General features: G+C 43.2%; 1 protein-coding gene across 1 annotated transcript in view; it reads right to left on the bottom strand.

Moving 5' to 3' along the window:
* Nucleotides 1-1,194: 1,194 nt before the first annotated feature.
* LMO7 (LIM domain 7) overlaps nt 1,195-17,008 on the bottom strand; it is a 116,373-nt gene continuing 100,559 nt past the window's right edge. The window contains exons 24-34 of the mRNA XM_026044508.1: nt 16,655-16,759; nt 14,829-14,921; nt 13,133-13,443; nt 11,205-11,270; nt 10,844-10,909; nt 8,811-8,863; nt 6,795-7,014; nt 5,620-5,898; nt 4,008-4,116; nt 2,340-2,442; nt 1,195-1,261 (exon numbers count right to left, since the gene is read on the bottom strand). Coding sequence (XP_025900293.1) covers nt 1,236-1,261; nt 2,340-2,442; nt 4,008-4,116; nt 5,620-5,898; nt 6,795-7,014; nt 8,811-8,863; nt 10,844-10,909; nt 11,205-11,270; nt 13,133-13,443; nt 14,829-14,921; nt 16,655-16,759 — 1,431 coding nt within the window. The 3' untranslated portion in view covers nt 1,195-1,235. The remainder of the gene's footprint in view (nt 1,262-2,339; nt 2,443-4,007; nt 4,117-5,619; nt 5,899-6,794; nt 7,015-8,810; nt 8,864-10,843; nt 10,910-11,204; nt 11,271-13,132; nt 13,444-14,828; nt 14,922-16,654; nt 16,760-17,008) is intronic.

Genomic DNA, 17,008 nt, shown 5'->3' with positions numbered 1-17,008 from the left:
GTGCATGTAACAGCASATGGAGTGATTTGGGAAGGCCACCGAGAGAGGCAGGGTGGGAGCTGCAGCCGAGGAGCCGAGCACACACTGCTGTGGTGCTGCAGAGGCAGCAGCGCCCAGGCCAGGGTCTCTCCAGGGCTCCACTTCCAACCACACCAGAGGAATCTCCAGCTCTCCTGACCATCGTGGTTAAGGGCTTCGCAGGCACTTCAAAGAATCTCACTGCTGCGTTAAGTGCTGAAGAACATGAGCAGCCTGACAGCAACTACCAAAACCTAAGTATGATGTGAGCAGAAAAAAAAAATATAAAATAAAACAGATAAACACCACACAGAAGAGCAAGAGCTCTTATGCATATTTAAGGTGATGTTTTAATCCTTTTATAAAAAATGCTTTCCCAAAGCAAAATTCAAACAGATTTTATTATTTTTTTTCTTTCAACAAATCACCTTATGGACATATTTTGCTGGATAGAAAGAAAAGAAACTTCTAATAAATGCATTATCAGAAAATTTATTTACAAATATACCGTAATTCAACAGCCATCCTCCACTCAGTGTGTGGAGGAAAAAAAGTGATAGTTACATTTTTCAAATGGGAAGCAAAAAGGAGAACTCTTCCCTTTCGATGGATACCAAAATATTACGCCATCACCACTGAGCAAATAGATTATACTTTGTATTTAAGTTTCAAAAAGCACTTAATTTTAGAARCCACCATATGAAAAGCAAACACATTGTGTGCATTTAAGTGCAACTTCATATTAACCTAGAGAATTCACTTTCAGTATATGTCAAAAATAAAGACAGCAATTGCAAATATATATTTATATTAACTATTTCTCTAAGGCTCCTTTCAAGAGCTCAGAAACAAAATACCCTCTTCATATACCATTGGAAAGTTAGCTAGTTGATTATAAGCCTCAAAAATATTCTCAAGTTATCACTCAAAATGGATGTATTCTCCCTTGTTCCTTCAGTACTTGGAGCTGAAAAGTGAAAGCATTTTCCCCAGACGTTTCTGTACTACAATTACTTTCTCATAAATAAAAATACAGTTATATGAATGATATAATGCATTGCTATGAAGACTAGACAAGCAAGAGTTACTCTTAGAAAAACACACACATACACACAATATATATTTATAGATCTACATCAGCAGCAATCACTTCTTCTTCTTCTTCTTCTTCTTCTTCTTCTTCTATCTGCAACAGTGGTTTCATATCTACATTTGCTTCACATGGAGGTTGGATGTCCAGCGGCTGAGAGAGAGACAGGAGAAACTGTAATTAAATCCTAGCCATTGAAGCAGCTTAGGGGAAAAGAAGTCAGATTTTCAATTTAAAAACTGACAAAYTATGCTAGCTCTAAGTATTTATTGAATATGCTGGCAGCAAAATGTAACACATTCTGGATTTAGCAAGCCAAGTCTAAGAGTAGAAACTTGKATATAACCCAACTATACCAGCATAAGCAGTAGACAGGGCCAAGTAATTATCCACCTTTGAGCTGGGCTCCCTCAGCCTGYAGATGCCCAAGGTCTGCTCCTCATCTCAGCCCAAGCAGCCCATTCCCTTGGCTGCATCCTGGACCTCCATGAACAAAATGTGCTGGACTCAGGCAGAAATATGGACAATTTTCCTAGCAAGTCATTTGGAAACCGCCCCCCCCCCCAAAAAAAATGACCACTCTATTACTCAAAGCCTTAACATCATGCTCCAATAAGTCAGAACTCTGCAAACGAATGAAGGAAAAGAAATTATACTGCATCTTTCAATTAAGATCGGTAAGTAAATCAATTTCCTGCTGACTTAAACGGGCAGCCAATCACAAAGCTGTAATTCAAAAAACAGCATCAGGGACAGAAAACAGCATTTCTGCCACCTGCACAGGATACACTGATAGCTTTCCTAGCATGTGTTTGGATTAAATTGAATACATATTCAGATTAGTTTTTTATACATTTAGCTAATTTCTCAAAATGACTTCCCTGTCATCAAGACGSGCCTGTTCAGTAACCGACAACAACTCCTAGGTATCACTTCCTTACGTCCATGAAGGAAGCAGGACRGCTGCACTGCTTGGGCTGTTTGAAGCTGCTCCATAACAAGGCAGTAAAGCCAGCTACCAGCAGGTTAAAGGTGAGGAGTGACTACCTTGGTGAAAGAGGAACTGCCAATCAAGCCCTACTGAAGCTCTTCACTAACACACCAACTTAAATATGAAAGCTCTTGACTGGCTCAGCTGTACAAACACTTGATTTTTTTCTTTATTTAATACTTGAGCACAAAATACTTGAGCACCAAGCCGACCCACAGGCGTGCAGAGCAAACACCTCACCTTTGAATCGGAGATAGCAATCATTGCAGAAGAGCTCGTTGTTTCGGATTCTGACTTCGGCTCCGGAGCGGGATCCTCCRAGGTCGCATCCGCAGGCGACGCACTGCACGGTACACCAAGAGTTAGCAATTCTTTACAGAATACTAAAAAGAGAAAACAGTGCTCAAAAGCAGCTTGGATTAAAATGCAGAAAGCTTGAGCCATAGACCCACAGCCACTAGAAGCAAACGTGTGACAATTAGTAGATCAAAACGCAACCAGCYTTGAGAAATTTTAAGGCGATGACTGGACAACGAACAGCAGAGAAATGTGCACCAACTGAACAGATACAAAGCAGAAGCTGTGCAGAGATTAGTTCATGAAATCTACAATTGGCACCTCGGGCTCCCTGAGGGCTGGAGCTGGCCCAGCGGGAAGGGGTTTGCTCCTTAGGCAGCGACGGCGGGTTTGGCACCGGGCACCTGGGCGCGCTGCGGCACCTTCCATGGGGCTCTGCGCCGGGGGGCTCCGGCAATTCGGCACTAAAGCAGCAAATCCTTGGGTTTTCCTGAGGAAAACTCCCCGTTTTACTGGGGTTTGCATCATTTTAACATGCTCTTCTCGAGGGGGCAGCTGCATTTTTATCCCTCCTGAATAAGCACGTGACCAGCTCGATAGTTTTCATGCTATCTAAGTGTAGTGGCTGAACCCACCTTTGCTACGGATATGAACCTYCTCTGGAAAGTGCAATGTTCTCCTTTATGAATTTACTAAGCAAAATGCTTAGCTGTCCCCAGAAGGAGAGATGGTTGGCCCGCTTAAATGGGAAATTAATCTTTTGGATGGCAGTTTGTTCAACAGCTCATTGAATTTAGGGAAGACAAGTTCTTAATTTTCTTGGCTTGGTCAAAATCTACTGATTGATCCTCTTGCAGAAAATATAAGCTCTGTGGAAAGGGAATGAAGAACAACTTGCCCAGGTGACTGAAGTCCTTCCTCCTCATGTGGGCAGGAACAGTAAAAGCCTTCTAATCCCTGGCAAGTTTCTGGCTGAGGCATTAGAGTTGGGCACAGATTGAAAATGGTCTGATCCAGACACAGAGGAGGTCCTCCTAAACCTGCTGGAGGAAGCAGGCTCCAAGGAGGTCTTCAAATCAGAGCCGACTTCGTCATCTGGTTCTAGAATAAGGGAACTAATTTCTATGTGTTTTTAGAGGGACACAATTCTTTCAGCTCTAGGCATGCCCCAAATCGGCACTGTCTGCTAAAATCAGCTCCACAGCGTGGGGCAAAACTGAATTACCTGAAGTGACTGATCCCTTCCCAGCTGAAGGGATCGGTGCCTTCAGACAATTCAGCCGCCAACTGAATATTCAGATATCTCAAACGTGAGACACTCGGAAGGGACGTGGTTTCTCCAGGAGAGGTGCCTCAGCACCGCCTGAGTTTTTGGGGGGCCATGCAAGGTGGCAGAACCGCGTCACACAAGTCAGCCTGCCCTGGAGGTGCGTGCCGGGGGCCGGCCCCACGGAAGGCGCCTGCCCCACGGAAGGCGCCTGCCCCACGGAAGGCGCCTGCCCCACGGAAGGCGCCTGCAGCGCCGTGCGGGCGGGAGGCCAAGCGGGGGGGTTAGTGGAGCCCCTGCGAGCGCAGCCCCCGAGCCCCGCAGCCGCTGCTCCTGCCTCTCACCTTAAAGCAATGCAAATGGTAACAGAGAGCCAGCGACTCTATGATCATGGCTGCTCCTTTGCCCAGAACGTTATTACAGTACGAGCAGATTTTCTTCCCGCTGACCGACCTAGATACAGAAGGAAAGTCCTTAAAAAAAAAAACAGCTCAAAGAGGTTTTAAAAGGCAAGGAGAAAGTTACCAGAGACTTTTTTGAGATTAAAAGCAAAACCAGAGAATACTGGTAATGAGTGGACTGTTAGGTATGCTCCTTGGAAAAACAGTAAAGATGAGAGCTAAAGAAATCTAAATTAAAGCTAATTTAAATGAAAGTTACATAGGAACAAAYAAGAAAATTGTGTCAAATTCCCAGGAGATGTTTTGTTGCATAGAACACCTTTCACAAATAAACCTAAAAAAAAAAAGGATATTGTTAAATTTGGAGAGTGCACACACACATTTTTATTTTTCCTGCTCCTGCCTCACTTCTTATTCTTAGGAAATCATTCCAGGCTGTATCATGGCAATCCCCCTGCCAAGCACCACCATCTGCCCCGTATTAGATAGAGGAAGGCCAATCCTGGACACACAGTACTATGGGAACTCTTGGAATGCAGGCCACACTGAGGGCAGTTTCCACAGATCCACCGGGATGCTAGCAAACCAGAAAATGGAAATGAGAACAAGTTTAAGAGGGTGATTTTCTTGTAGCATAAAGATTACAGGAGCCTAGCTTTAAGGAAATCAGTCAATTTATCAAGTGCCTCGGGACACAACAGGAGTTTTTGCAGTGTTATTCTATATAGTGCATGTAATTGTGTGTGGATGATTCTCTACAGTCTCAGGTCAAGGTACTTTTTAGAACGCATCAAGTGTGTAAGACAGCAGTTATCTACCCTGCACCAACTGAATTCCTTTTTTATTTCAAAGCACGTTGCTATTCTGGTTCTCCTTCCAAGATTAAAGACAACATCCTATTCTCTAATTCTCCAGGGTCACTGGTTATGAGCATTCCTTAAAAGATACTGACCACGTGCAAGCAGGCAGGTGGAGAGGCAATGAAGATAAAGGCAGGAAACTGTGGGTTTTAGGAATCTTTTGTTAAAAGAAGCCTAAGAAAATAAATGCCTGACATGCCATCTGGARAAAGCTTTTACTAATCATTCCGGTGATCAAACAGCTTGGAGAGTGATGAKTTATTATTTTCTGGGGGTAGTCTAAAGCAGTGATGATAAAGCTAGGGGAAGTTTCTACGTGGCTGCAAGGAGCAGAGAGGTAACCCCAGCTCATAGCTCCAACATCCCTTTCAGCCAGAACACTCAAGGCAGTTTTCACAGAATAGTTGAGGTTGGCAGGGACCTCCAGAGACCATCCAGTGCAACCCCCTGCTCCAGCAGGGACACCCAGAGCACGGGGCACAGGGCGGCATCCAGGCGGGTTGGGAAGATCTCCAGAGAAGGAGACTCCACAGCCTCCCTGGGCAGCCTGTGCCAGGGCTCTGGCACCCTCACAGGAAAGAAATTAACTTCTTGATTAAGGCTATTGGTGAGAACACTGCTGCAAACCTCAGTGTCTTAGAGAGCCTGCAGTTCCCCCACGGGTTTTACACTTGTGGCAGGAGGACACTACTGACCTGCTGTGCGTCTGCGACCCGGGCTGCGAGGCAGAGCTGGGTGAGGGGGCCCGGGGGGCACTTTGGGACAGAGCGGGGGCTCTGGCGGGGCTGGCGGGCGGAGGTGCTTTGCTGGAGGAAGGAGTGCGCATGTAGGCCCGGTTCGACGTGGACACTGGGCGACTGAAGTCCTGACTAGATGACAGAGAGGAGGAGGAGGAGGACACGGACTGATTCATCCACGAGTGAGGTCTCCAGGAGCTTGTTCTTGAGGAATCGAGGTTGTCCAAGGACTCGCCCCTGTAATACAGTTACAATGGCAAACGTGAGGGGCAGCACAGCTAATCCAAGAGCCATATTCTGCTTTTAAAAAAGAAAACATTATCCCAGCATTTTAAGGATCTCCAGCAAGAGTATTCTTGTTTGATCACCCTGAGCAATACTTCTAACACACTGATGTAAAGTGTTTCAGCTGCAAACTACCTTTTGTGCCCAGTGTTGGTGCCAGGGATAAAACAAGGGAGGGGGTGAAAGGAAGGTTCACCTCCAAAACCAGAGAACAACAGCACAGCAGTCCTCATTGTTCTCTTACTGGGGTGAACTATATCCAGGTCTATTGYATATCAGCATAGCTCAGAGTGTGGATTTGTTTTTGTTTTCTCCAAGGGATACCAGTTTGGAAACAACAACCCACCCGCCACTGGATAATGACGTGGTTTACAAACAAGGTGTTGGTGCAAGAGCCAAACACTCCCATGACTGATAACTCGGCCTGTTTCCAAAGGGACAGACCCAACGTTTACATGTTAAAGCAAGACAGCAACTCTAGACTTTCCAAAATTGTATTTCTATGTAAAAGAGGTATGATTTAGCTATAATAATCAGTTTCCATAATGAACAGTCATACTGAACTTCTTAATGAATTGGTCAGTGGCAAGGTGCACTACTGATTTCTACTGCTAGTGCTATATTCACCAAGAGAAAAGGAGTCACAGAGACATCCCTCCAGGCTCTGTACTCACCAAAATTGAATCCCACCTCTCACAGAGGCCACTTTCTGTCCTGCCACCCAGGCTACCTCACAGTATTTTTACAGGCTGGATTTGCTTCTGTAATTGTAATACGAACCGAAGCTTTGAACCACCAAATACGAGCAGTTAATGAGAGACCAAGTTCATTCCTGAGATGATTCCTACCTCCTCATGCTGTTGCCGTACAGACTGATGGGCTCCTTATGCACACTGGCACTGCGCTGCCTAATCCAGCTGCTGTCCGTATGCAGAGATGTTTTCTTTCTCATTTCCTGCAGGATTTGCTGTCTCTCCAGCTCTGCTGCAGACAGGACGTGCTCCTTCTGAGACCCCTTCTGTGACTCGCTGGTATTCCAAGACCTTTCCGAGTGCTTGCTGTGGGTACCTGCTTGAGCAACGTGCAGAAACATTGCCTAGACGTCTTAAGGCACATAGCYACATACCAAGCACCCAGAACCCTGGATATGGTTCTAGGAGCAGCAATTCACCACAGTTCACAGGTTTTTCTAGTTCCCTTTTCAGATTCGGGTTTCAAATTATCAGCATCAAACTTCACAATATTTTTTTGTAATAAACTCTTTTATATGTATTGCTTTTAGTGTGGCCCTTTAAATGATGTTCAATTCCACCCATAAATAGGTGTTTTCCTTCAGTTTTATTGAAAGGCATTTAAAAGAGCACGGCACTTGTTAGCTCCACAAGTTAGATTCTTCCTCTCCAGTATCACTGGAGCATATGTACAATAYATAACTGAATGGTAGAATACCTTCTTCCCCCTTCAGACTTTTTATTTTTCTGTAAGTCATTTCTGTTTTCAAGATTTTTTTTCCTATTCAAGGTGCTAGAAACTCTGCTTAACCTTGAAATGCTTATCTTGATACATATATCCTTACATCTTAGAGATTTTCCTCTATCATTTGGAGGCTCTGTTAAGTAAGCAGGGGAAGTGCCATTTATGGCATAGAAAATMTTTTGATCCCTGCCTGAAATTTTGAAAGAGGAGGCAAACAAATTATCTTTAATATAGGTTTAAATGTTAGATGGCAACACCTTTGTTTTCTAAACAATATAAATATCCTTTATGGTTCAACTACTGAATTGAGAAAATTACTCTGAAATAAGTCACTTGAATTTAAATTTCAAACCTTATAAATTGTGTTCTGACTACAGTTTTTCTCTGTTTTATTGCTACGCGTCACCATTATACATTATGGTGAAAATTTATTCTCTCATTAGTTTCAATGACCAAGTTTTAATGTTTCAAGCACTATTGTCAATTCATATTTCCTCTAATACAGTAAGTATTCTTTTCAAACTCACAGCTCAAGTTTAATATATATAAAAATATACATCTCCTTTGTCTGCTTCTGTTTCAAGTCATCTTGCTGCAGCCATTTATTTAGTAATTTTACTCGTATCCACTCATTTCACTGTCACCCACTATTAGTGTAAATCCACTATTAGTGTAAAACCTTTTCCAATGCATTTCAGACACAGAAATTGCTTTTAGAAGTTTATTGCTGTAAGGGATTTAGAAAATTATTTACATATCTGAAAAAGGCAACTCAAGAAAAGCAGCAGGGTCTTGGGGAAATTAAAATAAAATAAAATAAAATAAAATAAAATAAAATAAAATAAAATAAAATAAAATAAAATAAAATAAAATAAAATAAAATAAAATAAAATAAAATAAAATAAAATAAAGCTACTGTGACAGGACAGTACCAAGCACTGAATCCTGGCTGTGTTAGCACTACACTAACAGGCGTTAAGAACTGCTGGCAGCTGTGCCAAGCACCTCTCACCTTGGTATGTGGGGCCTTTTTTATTGACAGAGCAAACACAGCATGAGCACATACAAGAATTTGAGTGCTAGGCCTACAGGACAGTTTATCTTGTAAAGTTTCAGTCATCTAAAAGTTAGGCATCTAACTCTCCTTTGTAACCTCTGCTCAGACACTCAAGAGAACAGGTAATTATATTTTTCTCAGACCTATCTGTTGGCTGTATCCATTTTCTCTTCCTGTTAAAACGCAATAGACTGGGCCATGTTTTGAAGTATCATGCAGCTATCAAAAAGGCCTTCGACAATTAACCCAGTTAGACTGATTACATCTGATGCTGGACCAGTTTCCAAGAAAGATTCTTTTAAAGAACAGTGTTAAATTAAACAGTGCTTACCATTCTTGTTTGTTGTGACTTCATCCAGTTCTGAAGTTGACTTGGACTTATTCCTAAAAGCCACAGAAAAAAAAAAACATTTTTCCATCTCAACTAATAAACCCAGTCACAGACAATGACCTTATCACTTCGAATTGCAGATGCCCAGCGCTTCCTTTCAGCAGCCCTCTCATCAACCAAACAGATTGGAGATGGACAAAAAGACAACTGGATATTAAGGGGAGGGAAGACATCAATATTAGCCGAAAAAGATAGCCATGTATTAAAGACTTGCAAAAGTTCCCATTTTCAGCTCTAAGCGGACAAGCATTGTATTTATTGAATAAAAACAGTCCGAGACACAGTCCTATCCTCAGGGAAGCTTTGCAAAGACTCTGGTCAGAGCGGCAATTTTCAGAGCAAGTATCTAAAATAACTTAAGTTTGTGAGAAAATACGAACACACTTCAACAGTGCTGCTGGACTGTGGACAAAGCACGTCCTCAAATACGGCACACAGATTGTTCTTGGGAACTTGCTGTTCACTGATTATGCCCAGCACCATTTTTAAAATTAATATTAGCCAAGAAAGGCCATGCAAACATGCAGGAAAACATATGGCAAAAAGATGGTTTGCTGACAGTACGGAAGGGAGCTTTAGCAACAGCTTTCTRGTTTCTTTTCAGTCTTATTTGCCAGCTTCTCACTTTAAAATGGTTCAGAAAGAAACTGATCTCCTTTCCTGGGCCACCACCTCAACGGCAAAGCTATGGGTGGCTGCACAGCAGCATTTTAGCCCTGTGACATTTGCTGGCTAATAGAGCATAAAGGGTGTATTGTGCTTTATTGACAGGTAAATGACACATATCCAGATTGCACTGGAGTTCTTGCTCCCCCCAGTTCTGGCTCTCTGATGTGCAGTGCTGATCTCCTCATCTGAGAGGAGCCAGCTGCAGCCCTGTCTGTAGGGAACAGGACTTGCAGAGAGCAGGGCACCCTGGGCTTCAGCACCTGGACCTCCCTCTTCACATACACACATATATATATTATTAATTAATATTAATTAATATACACACATATATATATTTATTAATTAATTAATATATATATATTAATAATATATATATTATATATTATTAATATATATAATATATATATTAATATATATAATATTATATATAAAATATATGCATTAAATATTAATTCAAGAGGGAGCTAGATAATGAAGGCAACTTTCTGAAGTTTTACATCTTTCAGGATCTAAATAGATCCTGAAGCTGTACCTCATTAAATGCAGAGGTTCCTCATAACAGAAGGACATGCTGATTCAAAYTATAAAAACTTATTAAATACACAGCAGAGATCATCCTTTGGAAGTGTAATAAGATGCTACCAAGGACAAATTTTCACAGAGGTGTTGCAAATTTAGGGTTTTTATGGAGGTTTTTGTTTTGTTGTTTAACACAAACACTAAATTCAAAGAGTTGTCTATTCAAAGACCCAGTAAGTCTGTAATAGCCCACATATTCTATTGAAACGAATCAAAAAATCCCCMAAAAAATCAAACAAAAAACTATCAAACTGCTCAGACTAGATGAAAACAGCCACAGAGCAGACCCTGTAACCTGACGTGTGGCACGAGCTGCTGCTCCCTGTCCCCTCCCTCCCTGCTGCCACCTCGGGTTTCACAGGAGCCRCGAGGACGGCCGGTGGCACCTCCCTTGGCACAGCACCTTGTGACACAACCCCAGCTTTAACTGAGGCTGTTTTCCAGGCAGGTAAGTCTGGTGCCACCCACGTATTGACTTCCTTATGGTTCTGCTTCCCCCACTAGAGTCCTGCTGAGTAACTGTTGTTTACAACGCAGCCTAAAACCTGCCAGAAGTTGGGCTCCTTTTGCTCCTCAAGATAAAAACATGACAGCAAAACTGCAAAACACAGCAGCGAGACATAATATCAACATAATAACCACAGTTGAGGTTATTGGACATTTCAGAGCCTTCTGCCCCAAACAGAGATGTTATAGATGATGCTGAAATCCAATATCCCACGTACCTGTCAGCAAATGACTGATCAGGCCGCTCCTCGATGGTTTTGGAAACCTCGTAGCGCTCATAATGCCTACAAACAAGAGGGATTATCAATTTCCAAGACTGAAAAAGATACAGAAAATTCAGAAATACACATATTTCTTACTAAAAATACTCAGAGTAGACTCTGAAACATGCAAAAAGGGTCAGTGTCCTAAACAGGTTTGTCTTACTAGCCAGAAACAAAAGGACCCAAAATAAGGTTGTTGGCAAAKCTGCCTGGAAGTGCTTGCAAGTGGCAAAGCAGCTGAGCTCAGCCTGTCAAACAGGTTCACAGCTACTGCTGAAGAGAGTGTTTCAGCCTCCCTAGCAGTTCAATGTATTACCTGTCAACAAGGGGATGGCCAGGTCGATCCTCTATTGTTTTAGATGCTTCATAGCGTTCATAATGTCTATAAGCAAAACACAGGCACAATTAAATATATATTAAACAAAAAAAAAATTGAAGTTGAACAAACAGTAGGCATACAGAGAGAAAAAACAAGAAAGCTCAAGTGTATTGGTTAGGAAGAAGCAAATCCATGAGGAAGCACTGTAAAAAATCCCAGGCATCAGTAAAGGACAGTGCTTCTGTCCCCTGTCTCAAAGGCAGATGTAAGCTGGGCCTGAGCACTGCAGCCCGATACAAGCTGGGTGTATATTCTAGCAAACTTTCTGCACGTAGCCTGCGATTCAGAGGGAGAAATACTAAAGGAATTGGACGGATGAAGCTCTGTCCTACCTGCCTGCCCCCAGGCTCAGTGCTCTGCCACTAGCTGACAGCGAGCACAGCTCCTTGGGGAAGGCATCAGGTTTTCGTACCTTGTCAGGGCTGTGGAACACGCCAGACTGGACCTGTGCCATCACAAACAAACATTTCACAGCAGGTACCTAAGACTGCAGTTTACCTGAACCTGTTCATTTAATATTAAGCCAAGCTATCCGTGTTTAGCAACACGCGTCCTTTTGTGGCAATCTCAGGAGCAACAAAACCCTCCACGACTGAAGTATCTATCAAGGCTTTAGATATGCAATTACATCATGACAGCTTAATAAGTTACCGCACAAAGTCTTATTATCCAACCTCTGTGGCAAGCTAGGACTGTGGAGATACTCAGGCTGCCAAGAAGAACCTGTTTAGCCACGTTAGCAGCTGTGCCTCGGCTTCGCTCAGCGGGGACCGCAGCAGCAGCAGCCACTTAACATCAGAGTAACTCCAGACCTCACAATCCAGGCAATTTTGTAGCCCTCTTCTCTTCTCCTAAGATTTAACTTGATACAAAGCATTATCTTCAGTCATCTCTTTTTGCTGTAGAACAGGGAAGGGGAAAGCCCTCAAGAGAATCAACAAAAATTGCTGCCTTGTGTGTGAGTAAAGTGCACAATGACACAAGAAAAAGTTTTCCTAGCCTTTCAGACAGATTAACCTCCCATGGCACCTGGAACAGAAGGAAGAAACTGTTACGGGCAAGAACACGTGCTTGTAAATCAGCTGACCCCCMAAAAATGCAATTAATCGGCTGTTGAAGAAAAACTGCTTCACATCTAGAATAAATATACCCACAGTGGATACCTCTAACAGGCTGCAGTATCTAAGCCAGTGTCTGTCCTCTCGGATATCATGATGCCCCTTACTGGATAATTAATACAGCAATTAACTGTACTGTTGCACTGTCAAACTGAAAGGAGGGAAATCTCTTGAAAACAGACATGTAATTGCTGGAGAACAGTTAACTCACTAGTTCTTCCTATAATGTTGAACAACTAGCTTTCAATCTACAATTTTATGGAGAAACTCTGTATTTTCCACAATTAAGTGCTTCAGGTCATCTTTGATTTGGCTGCAATTAGGGCATTTATACTTAATTTCCTGTTCAGAAATGAGCAGAAGTGGGTTAAAAGAGCACTTGTTACTTGAGGAAGGAGTCTGCCTTAGACCCAATTCTTTGACTTTTTAAGAGATGAGCAGCCTCAGCTGGAAAATTTGTGCAATAAAACGTCAATATGACACTTATGGCATTTGTTGTCAAGCTGCAGCAGTTTAAGCTATTACCAAAAAGCTTCGAAAGACAAAAAGCAAAGATGMACATGTAATTATTTCTAACGATTGCAGGGCAAAATCAACCAGGTTTACTTAAGATAAAACCGTTTGCAACAATGTGAACTAAGGAGTATTAGTGGGCAGGAATTTCCCAATGCATGTGGGATGTCTGCACTTGCTTCAAGWGTGTTTGAATCCCTGTGCAGGTGGAAGAGAGCAGCTGCCCCTGCCCACCTTTGGTAGCGAGGCGGCTCGGCCGCCGCTTCCCTCTGCCTCTCCTGGCGCTGCCTCCGCTCCTCCGCCCGCTGCTGCTCCTGCTCTTCCCGCTGCCTCTCCAGCTCCCGCTCCTGGAGCTCCCGTTCCTGCTGCCAGCGGAGAGCTGCTTCTTCCTGGCTCTGCTCGGCCTCCTGGAGCTCCTCTGGGTGCTGCTCCTGCGGGGCTGCCGCGGGCTGCCTCCCTCCGCTCGTGTCCCGCTCGTCGGGAGCGCTCCAGCCGGACGCCCGTGCAGGGAGGGACGCGGGCTCTGCCGTCAGGACCGTCTGCTCCTGCAGCAGGAAGAGGGAGAAGGTTTCGGTGAGGGAGGAAAGCTGGGGCTTTGGGGCTGTTTATTCTGTAACAGGGGACTAGGATAAAAATGAACCCCCGTTTCTCCGTGCAGTGCACGCCGTGTTCTTGGGTTTCATGTTTTGAGTGGCTACGAGCACATTCTCCTACTGCAAGTTTTGTTTCATGCAATTATTTCAAGCAGAGTTATTCAGCTCCATGGGCTGATGTGTCCACCAGCATGTGAAGCATCCTTTCTAAAGCATCTGAAAACCACTTTTCGAGCCCAGCTCGTCTCCACTTACATCCCCACTGTAAACAAACGCTTCTGTGATGCCCACAATAATAAAAATCCATGCATACCAACGTTTTTTCTTACTCTTCTTACTCAGAAACCTGAGACCTACTTAAGGGAAGCACTCCAAGCACATTCCAGACTAATGAATCCCACATGACTCTGCACATGGAGCAGCCCCCAYCCTCCCGGGTCCCTCAAGCACCCGGACGTCACGCTCAGCCCTGCCACTCTATGACACTTCTCTCAAACAAGAGAAAAGGTCTTTCAGAGGCCTAAAAATCTTTTAATTGATGTGAACCTATACTCTGTGCCAATGAAAGACTGGTTCAGTCTTTGATTTTAATGATCACAAAGGTGACCTGTCTTGCATTCTCTTGCTGCCAAGCCCTCCAACAGGTCTAGAGATTTCTCACTGAAGTCCTAAGGTTCCAATTAGAGTCATCTTGTTCCCGACTCTCTATAAACCCAACTGCAACTGCTGTGGCCAGAATGCCTGAAGCAGCACTCCTTGATCTCCTACAGCAACGGAGATCTCAAACATCTCCCACATACATGAAAGAAAAATGTCTTTCCTGTATGAAACAAACTGGATGCCCGCAGTATTTTGAAACACTGCAAGGCTAAAGCTCATTTAATATGCAAGTTTATCACAGAGAAGATGAACAGGATGACAGCAACAAGGAAGCCACTTATGAATGGGGGCAATGCTGAAGCAGCGGAGCAGTTTCAACAGGCAACGCAAGGAGTTAAATATCTTTCAGCAACAAAGGAGATCTTCTCATTCTGGTCGCAATAAAATCACATACGTTATAACTTTTGGCCAATTTATTTCTGATATCAGTTACTTAACTCATCTATCAGGCAAAACAGGTTGCAAAAACCTTTCTTCTTGCCTTATCTTGGCATCCTATGACTGCGTCCAGCCAAATCATAGACAGTATTTTTATTTTAGAAGTATGTATTTTCCAGAAAGAGAAGATATGTGACAATGCAAATTACTTCCCTACTATTAGTGAAGAGAGTGGAGAAAAAAGAAACAAGAAGTGATGAAATTGTCCTGTTACAGGTTAAGCTACAGTCACTGCCTACCTCATCTAGATATTTGGAACTCTCCTTTTCTGCTTCCTGCTTAGCTCGTAGCCATTCTTCCCTCAGTTTCTCCTGTTCCCGTTGGTATTTCTCCTGTTAGGTTAAAGGTAGACACACAAATAAGAACTACAGAATATCTTACCTGCATTAAAACATCAGAGCAGCATATTTAATGTGTATAAATGACTTAGAACAGACTGGTGTGGTAAGAACATGTTGGAGCTCCAGAAGGACATTGGGTCTGGCATGAGCAAGCAAAACACTGGCCCAAATGGACTGACTCAAAGGGAATTTGGTCGGGGATTTCACAGAATCCAGGTTTACCTGCAGGCTCTCCTAACAACCATCTCTACATCAGTTACGTTCCCTGCCTTACAGTTGAGTTTCCATTTGAACAAACCCGAGCTATGCAAGGTATTTCTTGAAAGACAGTAATTGTGTTTAACTTGGAACTGGACACTGTAATAAGGTAAACACCAAGTGCCCTCTGAGTGAAATATGAGGCAATCATTTGGTTTGAGCAAGAATCTTTTGGAGGCTTATCTAAACAAAAGCCAATTTCAGGACCTCTGAATTTGTCCTTTGACTGGATTTGGTGTGAAATCCATGCAATGTCTCACGGCATTACTCAAGGCATACAATACATGGTTTGGTGGGCTTAGCTGCCACCGAGGTCTTGGGTAAAGCAAAATGCTTAGCCATGTCCAAAGTGTTCCTTCTAAGATGCTACAGTAAGCAAAAGAGTAATTTTTTCTCTGTTATTTGAAGAAATCATTATTGAGATCATGAGGAAGAAAGGGTACATTATTGCTTTGGCCATATTTAGTTCTTTAAAGGAGAAGCAAAGAAAGATGTGATAGGAAAGGGCTGAGACTGCTCTTGGGAAGAAAAAAAGTAGCCAAATTTCATTATTTCAAGACCCAAAGGACCCAAAACAGAATCACACAGATGTTGAGGAAGGTTCAGCTCTAGCCCTGCAGACTTTACAGGCTAGGAGGAATGGGAAAACATGAAATATCCTCTGAGCAATGGATTTGCTAATGCACTTGCATCCTGAAAGCTCCGACATCTAAAGGCATCATCATTCAGAGGCCTTCTGCAGAGCAAGTGATGTTCACCAATGTCTCTGCTAGCCAGCCAACTTGAGGTAACTAACCTGAACTTTATTTTCAGACAGAAGTCTTATAGCAATAACCACAGCCCGTTGCAATATAACCCATTCAACTCTGAACCATWTTTATTTATTTATTTTTAGCTTTTAATTAGTGTCCTAAACACATCATCCTTTCCTCCAGTTCCAGCAGATCAGAGGAGAAGGCTGGAGCCTGTCAGTAGCTTCAGCTTCCTGAACAGCTGGGAATCAGGGTGGCCAATAAACAGGATGGTAACAGGCACCTACCCAAGGCAATAGGGCTCCCTTCTCCAAACACAAGGTGACACCTCAAATTAAAGGTAACCACCACCCTAGAGACAACTTTATTAAAAGCAAAATGGATTCAGAAGTGAAGCCCGCTGCCGCTTAGGTTTCTGCTTGCCCTTTATGTTTAATTATGTTGCAGGCAAGACCATCCCAGCCTTGCAGTGGTTGAGGACTGCTGCCTATAGTGAACACGCAGCCTAAGTTTTGATTTCATGGAGCTCACTAATGCACTTCCCCCTTTTTTTTTTTTGCCAGGGAGTGGCCTGTGTGYGTTTCTATTCTGCCAAAAACCATCTGAAACTCTTCCTGGCATTATCAACAGCTTCAGGAATTGGGAAGGTTTTCTTCCCTGGCAGTTACTAGCCCCCCAAAGGATGCCACTCGTGGTTATGGGCACCACTTTTACCTGCAGCAAACGCTCCTGCTCCTTCTGCCATTTTTCCTGTCGTTTTCGTTCTTCTTCTTGATCCCAAACCCGGCGAGTAGGGGCGCTAATGGTTGGGACTGGGAGCTAAAGGAGAATCACAGAAAGGAGGTATTTTGTCATCTTTCCCCAGGTAATCACCACTCTACATTTTAAAATGCATTTTCCTACACAATGAGAAATACAGAAGGCCTTACAAAGAGCATAGCTTTACAGTGACAAGCACCTAAATCCACACTTTTCCAAAGAAGCAGAATGCAACCATTMGCTTACACACACAAAGAAGTTAAGTCAACCATTTGAGTTACTTGACCAGAATTTTAAGGAAGGCCCTGC

The sequence above is a fragment of the Nothoprocta perdicaria genome, unplaced genomic scaffold (genome assembly GCF_003342845.1).
Source record: "Nothoprocta perdicaria isolate Ctin4 unplaced genomic scaffold, notPer1 scaffold_37, whole genome shotgun sequence".
NCBI classification, from domain to species: Eukaryota; Metazoa; Chordata; class Aves; order Tinamiformes; family Tinamidae; genus Nothoprocta; species Nothoprocta perdicaria.
Note: the sequence above shows the minus strand (reverse complement) of the source record. Positions and strands in the feature narration are given on the sequence as shown.